This window comes from Apis mellifera, linkage group LG14 (genome assembly GCF_003254395.2).
Source record: "Apis mellifera strain DH4 linkage group LG14, Amel_HAv3.1, whole genome shotgun sequence".
Lineage (NCBI taxonomy): Eukaryota > Metazoa > Arthropoda > Insecta > Hymenoptera > Apidae > Apis > Apis mellifera.
This window is the reverse complement of record NC_037651.1, coordinates 5,683,668-5,708,479: the sequence shown is the minus strand read 5'-3', so window position 1 is coordinate 5,708,479 and position 24,812 is coordinate 5,683,668. Positions and strand designations below refer to the sequence as shown.

The 24,812-nt window shown below is 37.2% G+C and overlaps 1 protein-coding gene across 5 annotated transcripts in view; it reads right to left on the bottom strand.

Annotated features, from left to right (window-relative positions):
- LOC100576690 (negative elongation factor E) overlaps positions 1-24,562 on the bottom strand; it is an 84,745-nt gene extending 60,183 nt beyond the window's left edge. For all 5 annotated transcript variants that reach the window (XR_003306073.1, XR_001705481.2, XR_001705478.2 and 2 more), the window contains exon 1: positions 23,987-24,562. Coding sequence is in view for 1 of the 5 variants with exons in the window: in XM_006562292.3 (XP_006562355.1) it covers positions 23,987-24,319 (333 nt within the window). In the remaining 4 variants the exon portion in view is untranslated. The remainder of the gene's footprint in view (positions 1-23,986) is intronic.
- Between the last annotated feature and the right edge of the window lie 250 nt (positions 24,563-24,812).

Genomic DNA, 24,812 nt, shown 5'->3' with positions numbered 1-24,812 from the left:
AGCTCGAGGACCAATTTTCTAATAGGATGCACGTTCGAATGTGCCGAATGTGCCGAAGTGAGGAAAATGCCTTTTTTTTCTCTCTCGGTCGCGGTTCGAAGCCAGGATTTTCGATATTTTTCGAATCCTTTCGATTTTCAAATAATTAATTTTCCTTCTAGGAGTCTTGAACTTGGTGAAATATTATTCAAGAGAGATAAAATTTAGAGGATTTAACGTCGTCCGTGATTTTTTGAAAAATCTAAAAACCATTTATTCACGAAATCTTGCGAGCGAACAATCGTATTTATTTCCTTTTATGAAAATTAAAAAAAAAAAATTCAATCTCTTAGAAACTTTTCTCCCTGAAAAAAAGTAGAAAGAAAAAGAATCGAAGTGAATCCTGTTGACAAAATTATCTCGATCAAGGATTAAAATTCATAGATAGAATTCTCTATCGTTTCGTCATCCATGAAAGAGAATCAAGAGAGTATGTACGAGAATCCTTGACGAATAAAATTCGCCATGTGTAATTCGTCGAAGGGCGCCGTCTTGAAGGCGGCTAGAATGCATCGTATAACGTTGCCTTAACGTTGAAGGTATGATAAAATATAAAATATCCGCCGGTCTGGCTCGTTACACCGCCATAAACGTTAAACGTGGCGCAATTCTAGCGCGTTTAAAACGGCCGTACGCCACTTCTATCTCTATGCCTCTTCTATGCCTCTTCTATGCCTCCACTTCTATCTCTAGTTAACCGAGCCAAGACTTCGTGCCCCTTCTTCTCCTACCTAATTGATCGATAATTTTCACTCGAACAATTCGACAGGATAAGAGAAATCGGATCGAAATGTATCGATCTAGAAATTTCGCTATGCTCTTCCTTCTTCGTTCCAATATTTCCTGTAGAAAGGAAACGAATGTAGATTAATTTCAAACCAGAAATGAAAATCACTCCTAAATCACTCTCTAATCATCTTTCGATTCTAGAGTTTCTTCAAATTTTTCAAAATTTAAAGAACGAGATATTTAATTTATTCAAATCGTTGCACAAACACACATTTTTCTTTTAACAACGAATGCAATGATCACGAATACTATTAATTATACTAAATATTACTATTAATCTAATATATATCTAATATATATATATATCAAATTCCTGTAGAAAGGAAATGATGAATGTAGATTAATTTCAAACCAGAAATGAAAATCATTCCTAAATCATTCTCTAATCATCTATCGATTCTAGAGTTTCTTCAAATTTTTCAAAATTTAAAGAACGAGATATTTAATTTATTCAAATCGTTGCACAAACACACATTTTCCTTTTAACAACGAATGCAATCATCACGAATACTATAAAAATATTACTATTAATCTAATATATATCTAATATATACATATAGAGTTTCTATCAAATTCGACAATTTTCGAGGCAATCTCACTTCCCTTGAAAAGTGGTCATTAAAGAAGAAGCACGAATAGAAGGAGAAGGAACTGTAACCAACGACGTCCTTACGTTTTCGAGGCGAATTAAATGCATCGATTTATCGTCGCAGCGAGAAAAGAGAGAGCTGTGGATTACTCTCGATTTCCATGTCGAAAAAAAAAAAGAAAGAAGAAGTTGCACGCGAGTTATCGATTTCGAACTCTTCTCTTCTCCTGGCTCATCGCTCATCTCGAAACGACAGTCTTTGAAATATCAATCGCGACACGGTGACGTTAAACGATAAATCAGGGACAACTTTCCTCCCCCACGTCACAATTCGTCCAAAGTCGATACTTTCTTCGATTCCAAGTTCCCTTCGAAATTCTGAATCCCAAAATTCGAAAATCTAAAAGAACTCTCAACACCACGTGCAATGTAACGTACATATGTAATCGAAATCCAAATTCTTTCACCAATAAAATCGATCTCTAATCGACACGAATTAAACGTACATCCCTAAGAGAGAAAGAAAAAAGGAACAGATCAAACGAGAGAATCGATAAAAGAAGAAGAAAAAAAAAAAGAAGAAGGGAATCAAAATCGAGGAACAAGAAGACGAGAGATCGTCGTATATATAAATTTATCGAGGCTCGAGATAACACCGTCGATAATTGCATTCGGTCGGGAGGGCTGCGGAAGACACGGCGAGGAGAGAAAGAAACCAGGAGAGAAAATGTCTCCTTTCGGTTCAAAGGTAAGGGAAGAAGACTTTATTAAGTCCCAAAAGAACAGGGTAATTCGATTTGATTTCCAAAGGCGTTTCTGCATCTCGAGCCTTCGATATCGAGAGCGAACGAGAAAAAGAGAGAGGAGGAGATCCCCGCTGGTTGATGGCGGTGACGGTGGCGAGGCAATTACTTCTTCTCGCGCCTTTTTTTTTTCCAAAGGAGGCAAAAAGCGCGCGTAGCCCCTTGGAAGGTGAGCAGGTATCAGAGCGCGCATACACACACACACACACACACACACATATATATACATACACACACCTCTTTAATCGTGGAAAGTTGCGATAGGAAGGAGAAAGGGGGGGTTTGTTCCACATCAAACGGAATCGCGTGCTTCGGAAATCGAACGACGTCGTGCTTCGTTCTTTTGGGGTTTAATAAAGTCCTCCGCCCCCTCCTTCTCTCTCTCTCTCTCTCTCCCTCTCTCTCTGTGCGTCGTCTACGTCACGGAATGTTCGGGTGGAAGAGAGTCGCAGAAATCCCCGGGGCGAGTCGAGCGAGAAAATAAGTTGGACATATAATTTGAGAGGCTGCAGGAAAATAAGCAACAGCGGAACTCTTCATCCCCGGCTACGTGGACAGGCAAAGGAAGCGGAGGACGAAGAGAGAGAGGAGCTGGCGGACCGGAGATGAAAGGGGGTTCCCCTGCTTTGCTCGATGCTCGATCGAGGGGAGGGGATGGATGGAGGGGAGCAAGGGTTAAGTTAATCCGGGTGGAAAAGAAAAAAAAAGAAAGAAAGTGGCACGCAACCTCGGCATCGCCTCGAGATACGATTAATTGGGAACGTGGTTCAAGACCTTGAAGAAACTGAGCGAGAAGAAGAGGGATAAATATAGAATAGAATGAAAATTTTAATAGGATGAAATTCTGTTGATAGATAAACAGATGATTCTTCTCTTTGGTTTTTCCTTTTTTGAAACGTTATCCTGTTTTTCCATCGTATTGGAGTCTTTTGTAAACGAAGAATTTTCAAAATTTATTTCGTTTATCGAACGATTCAGAATTTCTATGAGGATTCAAGATACAAGGAAATTAGGTTAATTACCGAATGCGATGATTTTTATAGGAGGGAGGGAGCAGAAACTTTCGATGAAATCGTAAATTGTTCGACAATAAAGAGGATAAGAGCCGCGATACCGCGATAAACGTTTTGATTCGTGTTTCGTATTACGCGATATTTCAGCAGACGAGACGAGGGAGCTCTAAAGGCTTCCGATTGTCGTTCTTCCGCAACCTTTATTTTCTCTGCTCCCCTCCTCCATCCTCCTGAGTTGGGAGAAAGAAAAAGTTTGATACCAAAGCGAGCAGAGTACGTTCCTTCCTCCCCTCCCCCACGAAAATAGACTACATCTACGTTAATTACTGCATCAAAATTCCCTCTTCGAGACGAGTGTCAAAAATTTATAAAAGGAAAATCTTTAACATCGATTAATTCAACTAACAATTCTAACAAATTCTTCTACTCTTATGTTCTTACTCTAAATCTATCTATAAATACGAAACACAAAACGTATCCCTCCAAAAACGAAAGGCACGTTCATTCATTAAAACTTTCCTTCCATTTCTCAAGATTTTAAAAAAGATTCTCGATCCTCGATCGAAATCCGCACTCGTTCGAACGACAAATATATAACACTTTACTCGATGCCCGTGTATCTTTACGAGCGGCACGTGCGCGGAAACCGAAACTAGCAGGTGGTGTGACAACGGCGATTTCCAGGCAAGCCTGGAATCCGAGATGTCAGCCGGCCCGTCTAATTCTGAATTTAATAAACACATACCTACTACTGGGTTTGCACAGATGTTTGCGACCTGGGTAGGTAGCGCTACGGACCAACGATAAATAATAAACACGAAAATGGCGGCGGCCACTCGCCAACCGGTGGTTGTGCCAGTTTCCACCGCCACCAGGCGTGGAGAGGCGTGCATTAAGGAGATTAACAATAAGAGGAGTGGAGCGCAGGTAGGACAAACGGCGTTCCTCCACGCGGCGTGCAAACAAGATTTTCATCGTATTTTCACCTATCCTCTCCCCTCCTTCTCTCGTAACTCAACCCCCGCCTTGGAACGAAATTCGGGTTAATAACGTTGAAAGAAAGTAAATTGATCGCGAAAAATGGGGATATTAAGCGATTTCGAGAGAAGCTCGTTAAGCAGAGGGATTGAAACGGACGATGTTTAGAGAGGAGAGGAATTTTGATTTTTTTTTTTTTTTTTTAGATAAAAATTTGAGTAATTTTCATTGACGTCGAAGAGAGGGATCTTGATTTTTCGAAAGGGGAAGTAGCCTAAAAAAAAAAAAGAAAGAAAAATGAGTAGACCTTGACTAATCGCTTAATTTATTAAGCGGATTTTAATTTACTCTCCTCTCCCGAAGAAATCTCACTTTTATCAAACTCTTAATGTTTTCTCCTCCTTCTCGTTCCCGCCCAACGCGAGAATATCAGTAATTGCTAAAGTTTCCCCCGAACGAAACGAATCGAAACGAGTCGAGCATCCTCTCCCCCCATTGTCGATTATTAATCGTTCCTAACTAAGTGCTTAAAAATCCCCACTTTATTCGATAATTCTTTCTATTAAAGGGAACAGCTGATAATTGCTATTTTTAAGCACCGACCACTTCCCCTTTTTGATATTTTATTTCCTTCCTTCATTCTATCCCATCGAACCGCGATATTTCTTCTTCCCTGTAGCCAAAAAGAAAAAGAAAACAGTATTATTTAATTAGTCTATTTCTCACTCTATATCATTAAATATATATCACGTGAAAAATATGTGCAATCTTATATAACAAATACGATTGAAAACTTTTGCCAATCGTTTATATCCAATATACAAAATTCATTGAAACAAGAGACAAGAGAAAAATTTACTTCAATAATTATCCAAAAAGGAAAATTTGAAATATTTCCTAATATAAAAATTCTGCACAGTTGAATTATATAGTACTGTATCAGATAATAAGCAAACTCCACGGGTATTGCGCCGTATTGCGCACGTTTAAAACTCCATCCACGATTATCGTTCTCGATATTCGCGGTGGTGGAGGAAGGACTCAAGGTCGCCGCAACCTCGCCGCATTAATAGTTTTACGCGCCCCCACACACTTTTACGCGCGTTCCATCACTTTAAAAAGCGTAAAAAGTTCGTTTATCATAATAATCCCGAACTTAAACTCAACTCTCGTCGCCCACGATAATTTAATATTAACGAGTTTGAACAGATTCGGGCCTCCTCTTTCCTCTCCCTCGTAGATAAACAGCGGGAGAAAATAGTAGGTTGCACGTTACACAAAATAGCAGACGAAGATTCACGCTCCCTTTGAAGTTATCCGTGAATTAATGATCAAATCAATCAACGTGTTCTACTATAACCTAAAAAGTGAAGAGAAACGGTCAAATTTAATCGGTTGCTCGTTAATTCTTCGCCACTTTTCACATTTTTAACACTTACACATTCCATTCGCACATCTCTCACAACATATCTCTTGCATTTATACTTTATACTTTCTTTTTCTTCCAATCACGAGAATAGAGAATAAAGCAGACAGCTCGTTTCACGGCGCAATACGACATGTTACTAACCCGAGAAACGATATTCCAATGTACACACAGAGGAGGAGAGGAAAGTCTAATCCAAAGTAATAAATATACCGTAACGCGTATTACGTTCGAAAAGAAAATAAATAAATTTCCATACGCGAGCTCCAACACTTCTGTTGACATTAATAGAATCGTACGATTCGCAATTCGTGGAATTCCACGAACAACAAATCCGCCTGTTTTTCGAACGAAAACATCGAATCCATCTCGATCGACGTGGAACCTCGTCCCTCCCCTCTCCAAGAAACGTTTAAAACGCGGCGAAATTGCGGCGTTGGATTCGAATCGCGGCGGGTCTTTCGGCGAGTCTTGTACAAACAACGGTTTAACGGAAAGGGTTAATGAAAGGCGGAGAGGAGAGCAGCGGGTGGAACGGCGTCGTACATCCGCGATGGAAACGGGCTTAAGGGAATAAGCGACCCCCTTGGGATCCCCGCAAGTAGGGTGCAAGGAATAAGTGAAGGGACAAGCGGGCCAAGGAACGTGGGGGAATTGGAACAGATTTACTTGCCTCTCGCCCTTTCTCTTTCCTTCCTACCCTTCGCACGACAGGGATCGAGGCTGGTTGTTTCTACGCAGGAAGAGTAGAAATAATTGTTTTCTTTTTTCCTTTTCGTAGAAAGGAAAATAATAATCGAATCTATATATGTTGCTCGAAGAAGAACAAAGTGAAATGTAAATGATCGAACGATGCTCGGTAATTGTAGGATTTTTTTTAGAAATGTGACAAATTGGAAAAATTAATACAAGCTTTGGTAATCGAAAATAAACGAGATATTTGCTCGAATTAAAAAATTGTGAGAAACGAGTAGACAATTTTCTATCGAGATCAATATTTTAAAGATGATATTACTTACGAGATCTGTGAATTAAATAATTTCGAAATAAGATAATTGGAAATTTGAATTTTTTGGAAAAATTAATACAAGCTTTTTAATCGAAAATAAATAAGATATTTGTTCGAATTAGAAAATTGTGAGAAATGAATTGGATTGAAAAACGAGTAGACAATTTTTTATCGAAAATATTTTAAAAATGATTCTACTTACGAGATTTATATCTGTGAATTAAATAATTTCGAAATAAGATAATTGGAAATTTGAATTTTTTGGAAAAATTAATACAAGCTTTGGTAATCGAAAATAAATGAGATATTTGTTCAAATTAGAAAATTGTGAGAAAATTGGGATTGAGAAACGAGGAGACAATTTTCTATCGAGATCAATATTTTAAAAATGATATTACTTACAAGATCTGTGAATTAAATAATTTCAAAATAAGATAATTGGAAATTTGAATTTTTTGGAAAAATTAATACAAGCTTTGGTAATCGAAAATAAATAAGATATTTGTTCGAATTAGAAAATTGTGAGAAATAAATTGGATTGAGAAACGAGACAATTTTCTATCGAGATTAATATTTTAAAAATGATATTACTTACGAGATCTGTGAATTAAATAATTTCGAAATAAGATAATTGGAAATTTGAATTTTTTGGAAAAATTAATACAAGCTTTGGTAATCGAAAATAAACGAGATATTTGCTCGAATTAGAAAATTGTGAGAAATGAATTGAATTGAGAAACGAGTAGACAATTTTCTATCGAGATTAATATTTTAAAACTGATATTACTTACGAGATCTGTGAATTAAATAATTTCGAAATAAGATAATTGGAAATTTGAATTTTTTGGAAAAATTAATACAAGCTTTGGTAATCGAAAATAAACGAGATATTTGTTCGAATTAAAAAATTGTGAGAAACGAGTAGACAATTTTCTATCGAGATTAATATTTTAAAAATGATATTACTTATGAAATTTATATTTGTGAATTAAATAATTTCGAAATAAGATAATTGGAAATTTTTTAAATTAATCGTAATGTTTTAAAAATGAATCATTGTGTCAACGTACATATATATATTCGTGGAAAGTACGAAAGTCGTTGAAAGGTGGAAAAGGAGGGTTGCTTTCACGAATTCCTCGTCCCTCGATTACACACTCTTTCCCTCTCTTTTTCTTTTCAACCCCGCTAGGAAGACGATATATTTAGTTATAGCCCATCGAATTCGCCAATAATTGGATGAATTTCGATCCAGCCTGGTATAGGGAGTTGCTTATGGATTGGGGAGCATCGATCATTCCGAGGATCGGTCGGTTCCATAGGATATATAAATCAACTTTCGAAGAAAGTTGTGTTTAACCCTGATACCAAGAAACTCTCTGGACGATCGTGATACAGATGATCCCTTCGAAATTAATTGATGTGAGATTGATATGGTTCTCTCTCTTTTGTATAATTTTTGTTTCTTTCTTTCTTTTTCTTTTTTTTTTTTTTTTTTTTTGAATATTTGAAGAAGAGAATTGAGACGATAAAGGAATATCAATAATAATTTCGTTTCCTTTGACTTCTCTTTTGATCGGTGATAAATCCATTTGATAAAATTTTATCAAAAGGAATTTTTCATTACAGAAAATTTCCAACAGAGATATATACATAAAATACGAGTAATAAAATAAAATCCATCCATTCACAATACAGAATCGAAAAAACTCTAAAATTTTATTTTACAAAACAATCTCTCAACCCTATCCATAAGTATCCATAAAGTTCATTTTATTTCAAAGATTGCACTTCGATTACACAATTATAAAATTCGATACTCAGAAAGACAGTCTTCAAAAATGACATCTCGATTACTTTACCTCAAAGTCTCCAAACATTCAAAAAATACTTATTTATACACATATACAAAACTCTCAAAATCTACGAAAATCGTGACACTCAAAGAGTACTTTATCTCTTATCAACACACTTGAAACACTTTTAAACGATCCACTCTTAGATATCTGCAAACGATTAATCTCAACGCAAGATTGTAATATTCAAAGAAAGAGAAGAGAAGAGAGAAAATTGAAAGAAAGTATCGACAAAAACTGACAAAAACGATGGCACAATTATAACGAAACTTTGGAAAGAGTTGAAAACACTTCACGAACAATCGTACACAGGAGGCGTCCCATAAAACCGGGTTTTATGGGATCGCAAAACAGAGGCTCATCGAGCTAATGAACGGACGTATCTCCCGATTCAATCATCGAAATGAAACTGAGCCACTTTCCACTTTCTTCCCCTCTCCCCTTTTGCCCGACGTTTCCTCGGGAAATTAGACGGAGAGGAAGAGGACAATCGTTTGGATGGTGTGGGCTCGCAGAGCACAACAACGGAGCGGACGATTTCGAACGTCGATTGTAAAGCTCGAGCTTGGCCGGCTCGGCTTAACGGAGATTTCGCACGAATGTTCGGGAACCCGGACCCGTGTTAAACGTTGTTGCCGTTTCCGGCAGGATGGTGGAGAGAAAGTTGAGTGAACGCGGGGGGAGAGGTAAAATCGAGGGAAGCGAAATCGCAAGGATCTCGCGGATTTTCGGATTTTATGCCTTCTTAGGCATCGATACGTCCGCCATGGAGGAGCGAGGTTTTTACACGGCTGTGCCGTCGATCGACGTGCAACGAGAGAGAGAGAGAGAAAGAGATTCCTTATCGCCGCAAGTCTCTTTCACCGATATCGTTCAAAGACGATTTATGGTTGGGAAGAGTCGAGACTCTTCTACTCGCTGCTTCGACTTGGGCAAGTTGGTTTCTGTCTGATGGAGAGCGTGTTGGAAGGAAAGATGTTAACATTTCGGTGATTTTAATTTCGTTTGTTGATGAATAATCTTTGAACGTTTGCCAAAAAGAAATCGAGACGCTTTTCGCTATGTATCATCAGATTTGAAGTGGTTCGACGTTGATTGATCGAATGTTTCTGAAGAATATGTTTCTTGCAATACGTGATTTTAATTTTCACAAATTAAACTTCTCTTTGTGACGAATGGAATGATCGAAACGCGTTTTGATTAATTGCATTAAGTTTGAAGTTGTTTCACGACGATTCAATCCGTTTCTGAAGATTTTAATTTTGAGAGATTGGCGTAAATTTGAGACTGTTTTGTCTTATTACAAATGATTCGTTTGAGATTCAAAGATGAATCTGATCGTTTCCTGATTAATTCGTATATGGGACACGTCAATATTGACGGAATAATTAATATCGGTTTCGCGTTAAGTTTTGAACGAGGAAAGAGAGGGGGCCAGTGAAAATCGTCGGCGATATCTAGAGAAATAATCTCATAAAGGCAGAGAATTGCGAGCATCTATTGGTCACCCCAATATAATCCTGGCTAATGAATAGCAAACAACGATGTACACTTGCAGGTAATACGCCGTAACTGTTTCTATCATTAAGGAACTTACTATTACGCTCTGTGCAAGCTAGCTAGCACAAGGATCGCTCTATATCAAACTAAATTCCGGGAAAGTGGTTTCCCGGAACTTCCAGTCACTCCGTTATATTCCTGATTATCTTAAGCATCTATGTCATCGTAAATGTATTTTCCCAATTATATAGCTGGATTAAGGCTGGAACATCTGATCGCTTTTAGGTAATGGAAATGATAAATGTTTTTCGCCAAATTTTTAGATCTTTAAATATTTAGAAATGTTAAAATTATACGATATTCAAATTTTATAAGATAAAGATAAAATGTAATATAATAGAAATCTAATTGTATATATATGCTTTTATAAAAGTAAAATCGGAAAAAAAGGATTTTGATTAAAAAATTTTCGTTTTAAAACGTGTTATACCCCCGTTCATATCATTTATCTAGATATTTTTTCAACGAATGAGAATCTAATAATAAAGAGTTCCTCTTCAAAAATATAATGATATTTATTCTCACTCGAAATTTAACCTCGTGGATAGATAGAAATAATTGAAAAAATATATTCATACAGAGAATTCGCGAGAATTTAAATAAAAAAAAAAATGTGCCATTTTAGATCCAATGCTTCAACTGCTCTTCGAAAATTTTAATATTTATTTTTAAATTTATTCCTAATGATCACAAATTTCCTTAAATAAAATTATTTCTATCGAATAATTACGTTAATTTCCCTTCAAAGAATAGTTACACAATCCTATTCTTCCTTCAAAGTGCAAAACGATACATTTTTCTCGTCATAAAGGGGAACAATGGAATACAACGCAACTTTAATTTTTGCTCGAAGTTTAAATACGTAATCGTGGAAATCCTTTCTTTTTATCCCTTTTTTATAACGAATGGGTGGTCGAAACGAAAATCTAGGCTAATGGTAGATACAGAACGGAGAGCACCTGCAACAGCCTCTATCAACAGTGCGCACGCACACTTGGGCGATAAATTGTCCGAGTTATATCATATTCTATGGAGAAACGTGGATTCAGTGCGTACAACCGTACAACGCGGGAGGGTAAGAGAAGTTTTGAGAGCACTACGAGGTATAGAAGCTCATCGACGCGTCAAAGTGGTCCCCGCCAATTTAGGAAGGTGAGCAAACAGTGGTTCTCAAACCACCATTTCTTTCATATCTCCCTTTTCAACAGGAGACTGGAAATGTCGTTCTTTTATCTCTCAACGTTGATTTTCCATCGTCATTGCCAATATTAAGATTTTTCGTCAAAATGATTGGAATTGAAAAATATTTTAACATCTTTTACACTACTCAACACTGCTTTGCTTCGGATATTTTATATTCCTCTACATATTATTCGTATTCATATACACCGATTCTTATTTTTAAAAAAGTTAGGTTAGGTTTACAAATATCGACAATAAGAAAAAGAATCAAAAATAGTTGGGATTTTTTTCTCTCGACGAGAGTCGAGAAGAGAGAGTTGAAGTTATTCGACAAGACAAGTAATAACGTTGAAACAAATATTCGATTCGATATTTTATATTTCGAAATTTCGATCGCGTTCGAAAAGGACGAAGGAAACATTTCTCGACCCGAGGGATATACCAAAAACGTAGAATTTTCGTATATACATGTGAACGTATATACGAGAACGGATCAGGTATCCATGGAAATTATCGATACTCCTCGTAATCGAAAGGTTATATAACAGGTTACATTGCGCGCGTACATTACGCAACGGCATTATTTGCGTACAGCCCCCTATAAATCTCATTAGCCTTCATTAGCATTCGTCTGTAATCTGCATTAAACGAGCTCAGTCTCTCCGATGAAAAACTAACCAGTCCACTGTCAGCATAATTATCAAATCGGACATTGTTTCTTCGAACGGTTTATCACGCAATTCCTCCATATTTTCTCTTCGTGATAAATCGAATTATAATTAGATTTATCGTTCGTTAAAACGAAAGATCGTAATATCGCCTCTCTCTCTCCCTCTCTCTCTCTCTCTCTCTCGTTATATCGCTCTGTAAATTGTCCACGCTCTATTAGCCCGATATACGTGCACACATATACGCGACAATATATCAAACAAACGATATCCAGCGTAGTATAACGCAGTTCTGTTCTGCAATAAGAGAGAACAAGTTTGAAATAGATTCATATAACTTTTCTCTAATTAATTTTCCACTTCACTTTTATCCCAATGCATTCGTTACATGAAAAAGAAATTAAGAGTTTCTAAATTTAGAAGCAAGATTTTCGAGATTTTCACTTTTGAGTTTTCTTCTTCCACTGATTACGTAATCAAATGCAAAATGATATCGAAAAAGGGAGTGAAACTCGATTTCACGATTCAACGTAGGCGCGAAGAAAAGGAGAGAAGAGTATCGAAATTGGAAGAAAAAAAAGAGAAGGAAAGGAGGGAAACAATAAAATTTTCCGAAAATCCCATCCACGGAAACGGGCTCGCATATTGCTGATCCGGTGGAACGCTCTTAAATATATATTATGTCTCCGAATTATAACAAGAGTGCCGAGATTATGCAAATGTTTAATCGCGAAGGAGACCCGCTAATGGGAAGAAATTGCAGCGCTGGCGTCAGATTAAGTGTCGCCCTCTCAAGGACCCAACAGCCGGCGAGAGAAGAGAACTCTTCCCTAAGAACTCGTTCCTCCTCCTCCTCCTCCTCGCACCCCTTTCGCCCTGGTTGTCGGCTCCGCCGAGATAAGGATTTAATTTTTGGCCACCTTTAATCCTAATTCCGAGTTACTTGGATACTGCCCACCCTTTTCTCCCCTCTCCTTCAATGGCCTCCTCCGTTCACCCTTTTACCATTTTTGATCTTGAAGCGACGACGAGCCGTATCAGGGGATAATTGTTACTTTCAACCACCTATTTCTCCTTTATCTACGATTCTTTCCTTTTTTTTTTTTTTTTTTTGGAAGAGGCGTTACTCAATTTTATTTATTATCATTTAACGGTAGCAATGAAAGCTTAAGTTTGGATGGATATATGCGTTTGAAAATGGAGACGGTATCGAATTAAATTGTACAGTTAATATCGGAATCCTCGTAGCCATTAAATAAATGTCATGGACGATTGAATTCTTTTAACTAGCGAGCAATATTATAACAAAATTGCGCGTCGTTTAATCGTTTTCGATATGAAAATTTTCCCTCGATGAATTCCGCATTTGACGCTTCTCCCTCTCCCTCCCTCTCTCTCTCCATAAAAAGCGTAATTTCTAAATTAATTTTCCTCCCTCCTTTAAAATCACTCCACTTAAAAATTACTTCTGAAAAAGAAAAAACGAACAATAGCAACGAAGAGACGCGATTTCAAATTTCCTCGCGATTTAATTAAAAGAAAATTCGTGAAAGAATCGATCGAATAAATAAATCACTGTGATCCCACGCTTTAATTCGCCCACTTTATAATTTGAATTATCAGGATTATAGATTGAGCGGCACAGATGGAGAATTCGAGGCCTTTCTCCTTTTTTTCACGTGTTGAACAAATAACGTGCACGCGTGTTTTAATTTTCTATCCGGTTGTTGCCCGCCATTTTCTCGATCGAAACGAAACGAAACAACGGTTATCTGGCGGGGGAGGAGGGAGAGTAGCGTGACACCGCGATGGTGAAACCGTGACGGAGGAAACGGAATGCTAATTGAAAATGTTTCACCGTCTAAATTAATGTAAATATTATTATTCCTTTCCACCTCTCGGTTTTTCGTTTATAATCGGTCGGGACGGGATAATAAGAACCTTTTCCGCCGCGTGTTTTAACGCGACGGAAAAGGGGCCGACGAAATTTCACGCGGTGGAGAAAAGGAGCCCCCCTTCCCCCTCCCCCCCCCTCACTCCCTTTAGTTTTAATCTCGTTACTTAAATTCTATCAAGGGGATAACACCTATTAATTCGTCCCCAAGAATGAACTCGTTAAAGAAGCTCAACTTCATGGGTCGCGGTGTAACTTGGTTATATTGGGAGAGGAGCGCGTGAAAACATTCGGCGCAGCCTTTTAAAACACGGACACGGGTATAATCAGGGTGGTAATTGACACGGGGGATCCGGTTAACGGCGAGGAAACGATCGAGGAAGAAATCGTATCGAGGATGTATACACGCGAGAGATTTCGAGAGGAGGATTTCTCTATTTGTTCAAATGAAAAATTGATGAAATTTGACGAGGACGATAAGTTTAATATTCAATAATTTTACTCGCGATGGATAGAATTTATTTTCGAGAGGTTATGAAATTTTAACTCGTAACTTTTGATCGTGTCTCTTTTTTTTTTTTTTTCTTTCCTTTTTCCATTGATTGATAAAAACAGTAACGATTCGAATCGATGGCGAATATGTTCGAGCATATGGTGATATATTTTTTATTGTTTGACTTATTTTTGTTACGAAACTTTTCTTCAACGCGGAAAATTTCGAACCAGAATCAAGTTTTGTCTCTACATATTTGCGTAGATTCAATAAATGTTTCTTTATTTCATGGCGTTCAAACAATATCAGATATATCGATTCGGGCATTGAAAATATACAGGGGGTCTGAACAAACTATTTTTCATGGCAGAGCAAACTGAATGTTTTGCTCGAGGGATCAAGTCTGTCGGGGAAATTTTTGTTATGAATCTTCCTTCATATCGGATAGTTAGAAATATCGTATATAATTTCCAATATTCCATAATTTACACAAAAAAAAAAATCCTCTGTTCACGATGAAACGGATCAAAATTTTTTTATGCTATACGTCAGCATTTTTTCAAAAAAAAAAAGAGAAAGAAAAAGAAAGAGAAAGAAAGAAAGAAAGAAATTTATGGAAAGAACGACACAGGCGGGGGAGAAAATATGGGATAAAAAATATATTCTGTAAATGTTGCAAAACTTTGGCTGCTATCTATTATGCAATCTAAATGCCATTTTTCCTCCCCCCTCTAATTAAAGTTTCCCACTCGGACGATGATTAATCACCTCTCCATAATTTTGTTATTGATGAGCAGAAAAACATCTAAATCTTAATTAGTGTTTGGACAAGTTTCAGTTTCTTTCTCGATAGCGATTGACGTATCGGGGATGCTGCAAGAGCATCAGACTACAAACAAGGATTATGGGATTACGAGGTGAATCCCTAAGTCAAGAACGACCGTCTTCTGCGTTGCATATCTCCATGCACCAGGTTTAATAAAGTTTAACGTATTATTAAAACGAAAGAATAAAAATTTTCCACGATATTCCTGATTCGTATTCTTGGAATACCTCGAAAGGGAAAGATTGGAGTTTTGCAACTATTCCTGAAATTCACAATTCTTATAGTCTTTTCGTCCAAAATCGAAATTTTTGCATTCCTATAAATCAAAATCATGATTCGTTCCCAAATATAGATATTCTATTATTAAAAAAAAAGAAAACGATCGAACACTAATCGCGAGATTAAAAAATTAATTTCTCACTCTTTCCATATATTTTTAATAATCAAAAAAATTCCTCCTCCCTTTCAAAGAGAACCTCGCTCAAAATAAGATTCCTCGACCCAATAAAATCACGCATAACTCCAATATTTATATCCAAGAATCGAAATTCGAAATCCTCCTCGATTAAAAAAATTCCTCCTAACACCTCCTCCTCCTCCTTGCCTTTAAAAACGAGCAAGGCGCGAAGGAAGAAAAAGAAAAAAAAGGAAGAAGCGACGAGGAAAGTCGAATGATAATCGCGAAAGATCCACCCGTTAATGTGTTCGTGCGCGCCACTTGGCCAGGATTAATGAACCCCCTTCCCTCCCCCTAGCACCGGTGTATTAGCAGAAATTTTCATCCTCGTTCCGTCACGGTTATATCGTCGGGCCTGGAGCAACAAGAGTAACAAGGCTAACACGAACACTCCCTCCCCTCCCCTCCCCTCCTCTCCGTGAACGAGCGCGTTACCCAGTTGTACAAACAATTAAACTAATTGTTAAAGTGATAAATACATATGCGCGCACGGTATATACTCCCTAGGGATCGATATACCCCGTGTACACGTATGCAGGAGGGGGTGTACCTGCCTACGTACTCGACTATACGGCAAACACGGTGTTACAAGAGCTGGCCTGGAGTGGCACGTGTTGTTCTTACTCGCAACGCGAGGTGGAAAGAGATGGCTGCGCAGAGAGAAAGGGAAAGAAAAGCGTCGTGGAGACGTGAATCTCGAAATTTTGCGAACGAAATTGTAATTCTTTTTTTGGAGGAGGAGGTACGTGAATAATTCGAATGAAAGTTTCGAGAAACATTGTGAAGTTTTGAAAGATGCAATGATTTGACGTACAATTTAACGAATTATTTAAATATTCTCTGCAAAGAGGTTGGAATTCTTCTTAGAATTTTCTTAGAAAAAAAAGTTTTATATGCGTGATGAAATTGAACAAAGTAAAACATGAAGAACGAGTTGTGATATAAAATAATGGCGTTAATGATATTTCGAACGATATTTAAGGGGAGGAGGGGGAAAAAGAAACGGCGAAACAAAAGGGGTTGATCAATGAGATTGTGTATCGTAATTTAGCCTGAAAATGCATACCTCATTACTCGGCGGGGCGTCCTATATCCGCGCTAGATTACGCGTAAATTGAAATGAAAAATAGTCCACGCGCCGACGCCGTGGATGTTTATTCGTCTAGCTCCGGCGGAAACCGTTTTCATCCCTTGCAACGTACGCTTATTGGCCGATTAAGATTGGGAAAGAAAAGAGGAGGGATGAAGAAGATGAAGATTCGATCTCTTCGAGAAAAATACGATCGAGAAATGCTATAATAATTATATTGTCGCGGAATCGTGTCAACGTTGAGATGCAAATATCTTGATAAAAATTCATTCTTCTCTCTCTTTCTCTTTTATTTCACGCAAATCTGCACGAGTGACTTTTTGATTGGAGATAAATTTTTATGGAAACTGGTACATATTTTCTAGGGATAAGTTATGGAGCGTGAAATAGATATATTATTTGATCTATATTATTATTATTAGTCGCAGATAAATGGAAGATATTTGATTCGATAAATTTAACACGTCTTAATTACGATAATTCATTTCTTGCGATTTTTTTCTCTCTCTTTACTTTAACAGAAAATTCTATTAACATTACATCCCGATTTGTTGAATTTCGAATCTACGTTCAGAGAGACATACAATTCGTATCCTCTTCAACGAGAGGATTGATAAAATAACGTTCGAGATTTGTGAAATCAGCCATTTTATATGCAACGACCTAATATCATCAAATGCAAGTGCAAGTTCGAAAGCTTTCCACGTTAAATACTTTTCGTCGATCATAACAATTACAATATTACTCGTCGAGCTTTCCTATTAAACTTCTCTCTCCCTTTCTCTTTCTCTCTCTCTCTCTCTCTGCACGTCTGTCTGGATGTGCTTCGACAATTAATTTTTTAACGAACCGGGTAAATTCCAGCGCAATCCCTGTTGTTAATTCATCCAAATGTTTATTCAACGGTCCCACGTATACTTTACCACGCGTTCATAAATACACTATACCCGTGAAATATAACGGTAGTAGTAGATTTGCGTGGTGTTCGATGTTTCGATTGAAAACACGATTAATTTTACGCGCGCGATACGCGGGGAAGATGGAATTTTTTTTCTTGTTTCCCCATTTGATTTAGTTTTATTGTAAATATTAATGAGATTGGGGGAGGGTAGATAGTAGAAATTGGTGAAAATTTTCATTTATATACGTTGTATTCTCTTCTCGAATAAAAAATAGAAATAACGAGTTTCGTGCGAAATAATCAATGGACGAAGACAAATAAGATTAAATTGACAGGGTTATTCTTCATTCTTATAATTATTAACTTTTTTTTTCAACTGTAATAATTCTATTAATCAACTAATACAAACACATGAAATATTTCGGGAATTTACAAAATATCAAAATTCTTGTCACTTTTCGCTATAAATATAAATTAATTATTCTACGATTAATTTCGAACGTGTGTGTATTCAGCTTAAATATTCTAGATTGATAGTTCGATACACCGTTTAACACAATATTTAAATTCCAATCTCGCTTTCTCTATCACGTGGGTAAATATATAATTCTCTAATTGCTATCAGCAACCGAATTTTCGACCAAACACCACCAAAACGAGGATCGATTTTCCCTTCTCGTTTTACTTTTCAATCCGTTTTACTTTTTTTCTCTTTCCCTCTCTCTCCCTCTCTCTCTCTCTCTCTCTCCCCTCCGTGATTGCAAGTTCGGATAAAACTTCGAGTGTATCGATTACCGGATAGATCGTATGAATTCCCGAAGCCCGATGTATTCGATTACAAAACCAAAAATCTCATTAATGGCGGTAAATTTAATGAAAAAACAGCAGCTAGTACGATAAGATTTTGACAGAAGGATAATCCCAAGCTTGGTTTATTCACGATAAAGGAAAAGTGATGGATTAATTATTCGTCTGTTATATTATTCTCATATTTGCTGAAAAGAATTTTAGAAAGCTCGAAAACTTACAGCAGCCTGCCAATAAAATACGACTATTCTCATCTCATATCGTGCTATATATCTCATAGTCTGGCACTTGAAAAAAAATTCAAAAATTTTTAAGCAAAAGTTTCAAAAATTTTCCAATCTGCCACGCAAAATACGACTATTTTCAATATCTCATCTCAACGACTCGATAAATGCAATTTTTACTTGTCACTTTCACTTCCCAAAATTGTACTGATAAAAAAATTCATCAGCCAATATCATTCAATAAGAAGAGAAATAGAGAATTGTTACTCGTCCAACTTTTCCCGTGAAAAGAAAAAAAAAATCATTCCAAATTTCTTTCCCTGTAAAAAGAAAGCGATCGAGTATCGATTCCCGAAATTGTTGCACTCACGTCGTTATTTAAAAAGAAGACGCACAAATGGACAGCCTTTGCGGAATCAATGCGCACACACACACACACGTATACACACAGGTCGGTAATTTTCACGCGTAACGCTTCCCGTGCGACTGGCCGAGCATTAAATAATATCGCACTCTTCCACGAGCCGAGCTTTGTCGCTAAAGCCGCTTTCCGCTCCCCGCTGTGAAATTGCTTCACGCCTACGCCGATAAGTTCGAAGGGCTTTTGATATTTTCGCCGCCACCCGATACACGCGGCTATCGTTTGCTGCACTTTCATTAAGTCTGTGGAGGATGGAGGTCTGGATAAATAACGAAGTGGATGATGCAAGCAACGCGTCGACTTCGCGTTGATTAAGTGCCGTTTGATGGGATGATGATGATGGCGGTGGCGGCGGCGGCGGTGGCGATGGTGGTGGTGGTGGTGGTGCCGTGGTGATTACGCCAACGATCGATTATTTTTTTTTTATTGCGTGGCAAACCTTTGCCCGTTAATAATTTTCGCGTTCTAAGTGGATCAGCGATCGGATTGGATTAGATAGTGTATCGTAATATTGCTAATGATCTCGAAAGATTCCATTGTTTCGTCATGTATCTTCATGTGTTCGATATATTTGTATTCTTTGGATTACAATTCAGATATTTTGATCTCCAAGGGGAGGAGGGTTATCGAAGATTAAAAGGATTAAATTAGCTTGCATATCTGTCCCTTGTTCCTTATTTGTTCGCTTAGAAATTATAGAATCTGTGCTCCATCTTCGATTCGATACTCATCGATTTTTTCCATTAATCTTTCGTAGAGAAAAATCGAGACAATTGAGATATCGAAAATATCAAGGTATGCCTATGCATGATTATTAATGAACAAATTATGTTTAATATTATTCCGTGAAAGATATTAAAATATTATAAAGGATATGTTTCTATACCGAAACGAAAAATTTCATTTAGAATAGCGAGAAATAATCACGCTGATGCGAAGATATAAAACTAAATCGCAAACAATTTCCTCGACGAGGGAAATTTTAATAGTTGAATCTACGAACAAACAACCCCCATAAGTTACTTCAATAATTTATCCTTCGAAACAATAATCGGAAATAATTGTAAATTTTGCCAATTTGACTGGGATTATACGAAAAGCAGATCGATTGCAATGAGCAACGAATAAATGTTATTCAATAAGTTTAATTAACTTGTAACTCGTAATTTTCAAGTTGATTAAACTTTTTCAACTCTTGCCAAGTAATTATCAAAATTAAAAAACCAATGGCCAAACAATCAAACGCCCGATTTCTCGACACGCTGCACATCTGTTTTCAGATCCATCCTATTAACAGATTGTCCTCCACTAATTATCGAGAGCACAAGTTCGCCAAGGTTTTAACTGAAAGACGGAACCGCAAGAATATATCGCGGCACGTTAATGAAGGCGGAAGAAGGAAGATATCCAAGCTATTCAGGAAGCGGAGCACTCAAGAAAGTTAAGTTTACAATCAGGTACGTTGAGAGGAAAGGTAAACCTACCACCGTCCCTACAAGTTAAAACCGGCGGGCACGGCTAATGGCTCCGGGCATCAAATGACACGCGACAAAATAAAATGTCTCTTATAAAGAAGAGTTCTTATTTCGAGGAAGACATAATCACGCACGTGGAGGGAAACATTTTTTCTCCCTCCCCCCTTTCTTTCTTTTTCTTTTTTAAAGGATCTATCCTGTAATGGAAAACCGCAAAATGGGAACGCCGTTCAATTTATGGGAATAATTTAAAGCGAACGTTTTTAAATATTGACTCGTTTTTGAAAGGGAGTCTCTTTCCATTTCTTTCTCAACTCCAAGGAAGCGAGCGAGATAATATTTTATTAATCTTGAATTATTCAACGAATAATGTTCAAAATAGATTCAGAATTTTTTGTCAACTGGATTTAATCATCGATTGAATTTATTTCGATATTAATCGTTCCTTTCTTTTTTTCTTTTTCTTTTTTTAGATTGTAGAGGCGATTGAAAAGTACGTACTTTCTATAAGTCAAATTTTACAGATAATATTTTGTAGCAAGTATAATGGAGAAATTTTCATGATAAAACGAGAGATTATTGAATTCTGCAATTTTTCGATAATTCACCTACCTAACATTTCGTTAATCAATATAAAAATATAAAAGATTATCAACGATGCGTTCCTAGTTTCCCAATTTTCGCATTAAAAAGAAAGAAGTTACAACCGATTTATCTTCCTCGCGAATCAATTCTCTTTTTCACTCGTTCGAAACAATTTAAGATACGTTAAAAGACCTGAAAGATAAAAATTATTCCCTTTGCTCGTGTCGTATCTGCTACAACCCCTCGCGTGACCACCGAGGCCGAGATCTTGAAAACGCTTTCAGCCAGGACTATCCGAAAGATAAAAATAATTTATAGAAGCGAAATTGAGGGGGACAGAGGGGGGAGAGGAAGAAAAAAGATAGAACGATGCAGCGAGTTCTAGGGAAATTTATCACCCGAGTGAGATCTCTCTGCCTTAAAGAGGCGGGTATCTTGGAAAATGAGAAGCGACGTTCAAGAAAAAAAAAAAAAGAAAAGAAAAGGGAAGAAGAAAGAGAAAAGAAAAGGGAAGAAAGAGAAAGAACGATGGCGGTACGTGCATAACGTCGAAAATGACACACTTTGGCAACTTTTCGTTTCGGATCCACCGGTAGATCATTAAACGAGTAAGGAAGAAGTTTCTCTCCCCTCTATTAGTGAATGGCGAAGGGTGAGACGAACGGTTGAAAGGCGAAGGAACATCCCCTAGTAGATGGGGAGGGAGGGAGGGAAGGGACGTTTTCGAGAGACGACTTCTTGACCTTGCAAGACTCCTCGCCCTCGACGAGCTCGTGCTCGTTTCCGCCGATGTGAAATTACCGTGCAAACGCAATTGAAAATGCTCGCGTAAATATGATTCGAGGAGGAGGAGGAGGAGGAGGAGGAGCCCTAGGTAAAGAAACTAGGGGGAGGAAGAAACGTTCGGGAGAAACCGAGGGGAAATATCAGAAGCAACTTTAGATTTTTGACTACCTCTCTGTACCAGAGAGTTCTCCTTCCTTTGAAAATATATATATCATCGATGTATCGTGAAAGAAGAATCTGACGAAATTGTTCCAAAAAAGAAATAATAATAACAATCGACGCTTGGGATTAATTTCGAAAACGATTCGAGATCGTAAAGAAATATTTATTCATTTGATGAATTGGAGGAAGAAACGTTCGGGAGAAACGAGGGGAAATATCAGAAGCAACTTTAGATTTTTGACTACCTCTCTGTAGCCAGAGTTCTCCTTCCTTTGAAAATATATATATCGTCGATGTATCGTGAAAGAAGAATCTGACGAAATTGTTCCAAAAAAGAAATAATAATAACAATCAGGATTAATTTCGAAAACGATTCGAGATCGTAAAGAAATATTTATTCATTTGATGAATTGGAGGAAGAAACGTTCGGGAGAAACGAGGGGAAATATCAGAAGCAACTTTAGATTTTTGACTACCTCTCTGTAGCCAGAGTTCTCCTTCCTTTGAAAATATATATATCGTCGATGTATCGTGAAAGAAGAATCTGACGAAATTGTTCCAAAAAAGAAATAATAATAACAATCGGGATTAATTTCGAAAACGATTCGAGATCGTAAAGAAATATTTATTCATTTCATGAATTGGAGATCGCTTTATTGTCGATCGATGAATATTCGATGCGTGTTAAAATGTCACTTCCGAGTATTATTATTGCGAGAAAATTTAGCCGGTAACGAAATAATTTCTTTTAAAAATTAAATATTAATTTTTAACGAAACGACGTGTAAAATTTTGATGGTGGAATTACTTTCGATTCGAAGGTAAAAAAAAAAAAAAAAACGATTCGAGTATAAATTAAAACTCACGATATTAATAAATCCACTCGGATGTGTTACGCGGCTCGAATAAACGAGGAGATTAAATACATCCGCGAACGTGACGTTACGGGGCAACATCGGCCAACAATTTAATCTTCAATTGCAGGGGATATGATTTAATACGATACTTGGAAAGTAAGATGATAACTTGGGCGCTGTTTAATCGTCCAACAGAGTTCAGTAGTTGCGCACCGTGATAGTCAGACTGTTCGAGTTCCCAGTTTCCAACAATTGAAACGGTATTAATAACAACTTCTAAACTGGTTAATGACGAACTTACTATTCATACTTGCAAGCTATTCGTGCTTTGCCTCTCGAGAAAAAAAATCCGCTATCTTTTTGACAATCGAACGACGACAATCGAAATCTCGATTAAATGACAATTTCGTTCGTAACTTTTGTACGTAAACTTGGCAGTCTTTCGTGGAATTTTATGAAATTTGTAACATTGTTTAAAGCTTTATTAATTCTTTTGTTGAACGAGATTTTTCTCGATATTTTAAACAAGAATTCCAAGATGTCTACGCAACGACACGATTGAGGTCAACCTTGAGGAAACCTAGGAAACCTTATGGATTTTTTTACACTCTACGTTTAATCTAAGCTACTCGACTTAAAAACTGCTACTAATTGCAAAATCGATGTTGAAGTAATCTTAGAGAAAAGTAAACTGATTCCACGATGATTATCCTATCCAATATTGCATCCCCTTCGGACAATTTCGAGGAATATTCTCCACGAAACGTTGAAACGCTACATCTTCTTCCCTTTCTAATAAAAATATCGATAAATCTTCACGAGAAACGTACGCGAAATATTCAATCAAATGGATGAAACGAATGATTCGATTCCCTAATTCTTTCCTGTCTACTTTCCATCCATTTTTCCAAACAATTTTAAAGAATACACTCCGCGATATTAAAAATATACAATTGCATCCACGAACTATACTACGTTTCATATTTTCCACTGTCGAATTTTCGAATAATAAATAAATTGGAATAAGGAAAAAGCCAAACTGTTATATAACATTCGCGGCGTTAAATCGCGAGGATAAATTGAAGTAGTAACTTACCGTGATGGTCAGACGGTAGCCAATGGATCGGTGAAGAATCGTCGCGATTACCCGCACGGCCGGTCGATCGCTTAGCGATTCATTACGAAACGGGTCACATCGCCTCTTCGTTTCACTGTGTTCATTCTTTCCTTTTCTTTCTCTTCCTTTTTTCTTTTTTTTTTTCCGTTTTTTCGAAGCACGATGACCCCACTTCTCTCTCTCTCTCTCTCTCTCTCTCTCTCTCTCTCTCTCTCTCTCTCTGTTTCTCGTATGGCATACTCGACTGGAAAGTCGAGGTGTCACGTGCAACACCGAGTCGACAACTCTGGCGGCCCCCACGTGACGTGTCATGTGCGTACCCGCATGAAACAGGAGCAGGTGCCATTGTCGGCAACGTCCAATTAAAAATGAATGAGCCAATGGGATCGGAGTCGGCCCCCCTCGACCGATCACAGCCTCGTTTAAAACGTGATAGGAGGATGATTGTAACCTGATAAAACGCGGCTTCCATCCGCGAATGGAGGAAGAAGAAGAGGAAGGGAAAAAAAAAGTGGCGAGAAGGGACTCGATCGAAACGAATCTTCGATTTTTCTCTCTTCCTCTTTCTCTTTTTTAATTTGGAAAAGAAAAATTGGAACTTTTCTTTTTTTTTTTTTCGTCTCGAAATTATAAATAGAACTTGAATAAGAATAAATTGATCTTAGAAAATCGTATAATTACAAGGAATTAATAAAATTGTACAAAATTATATATATATATATATATACATTACAATCTTCTCTCACCGGGAAGACGAAATTGACACAAATCCATAAAAATGTTTCTTTCTTTACACTTTGAAAGA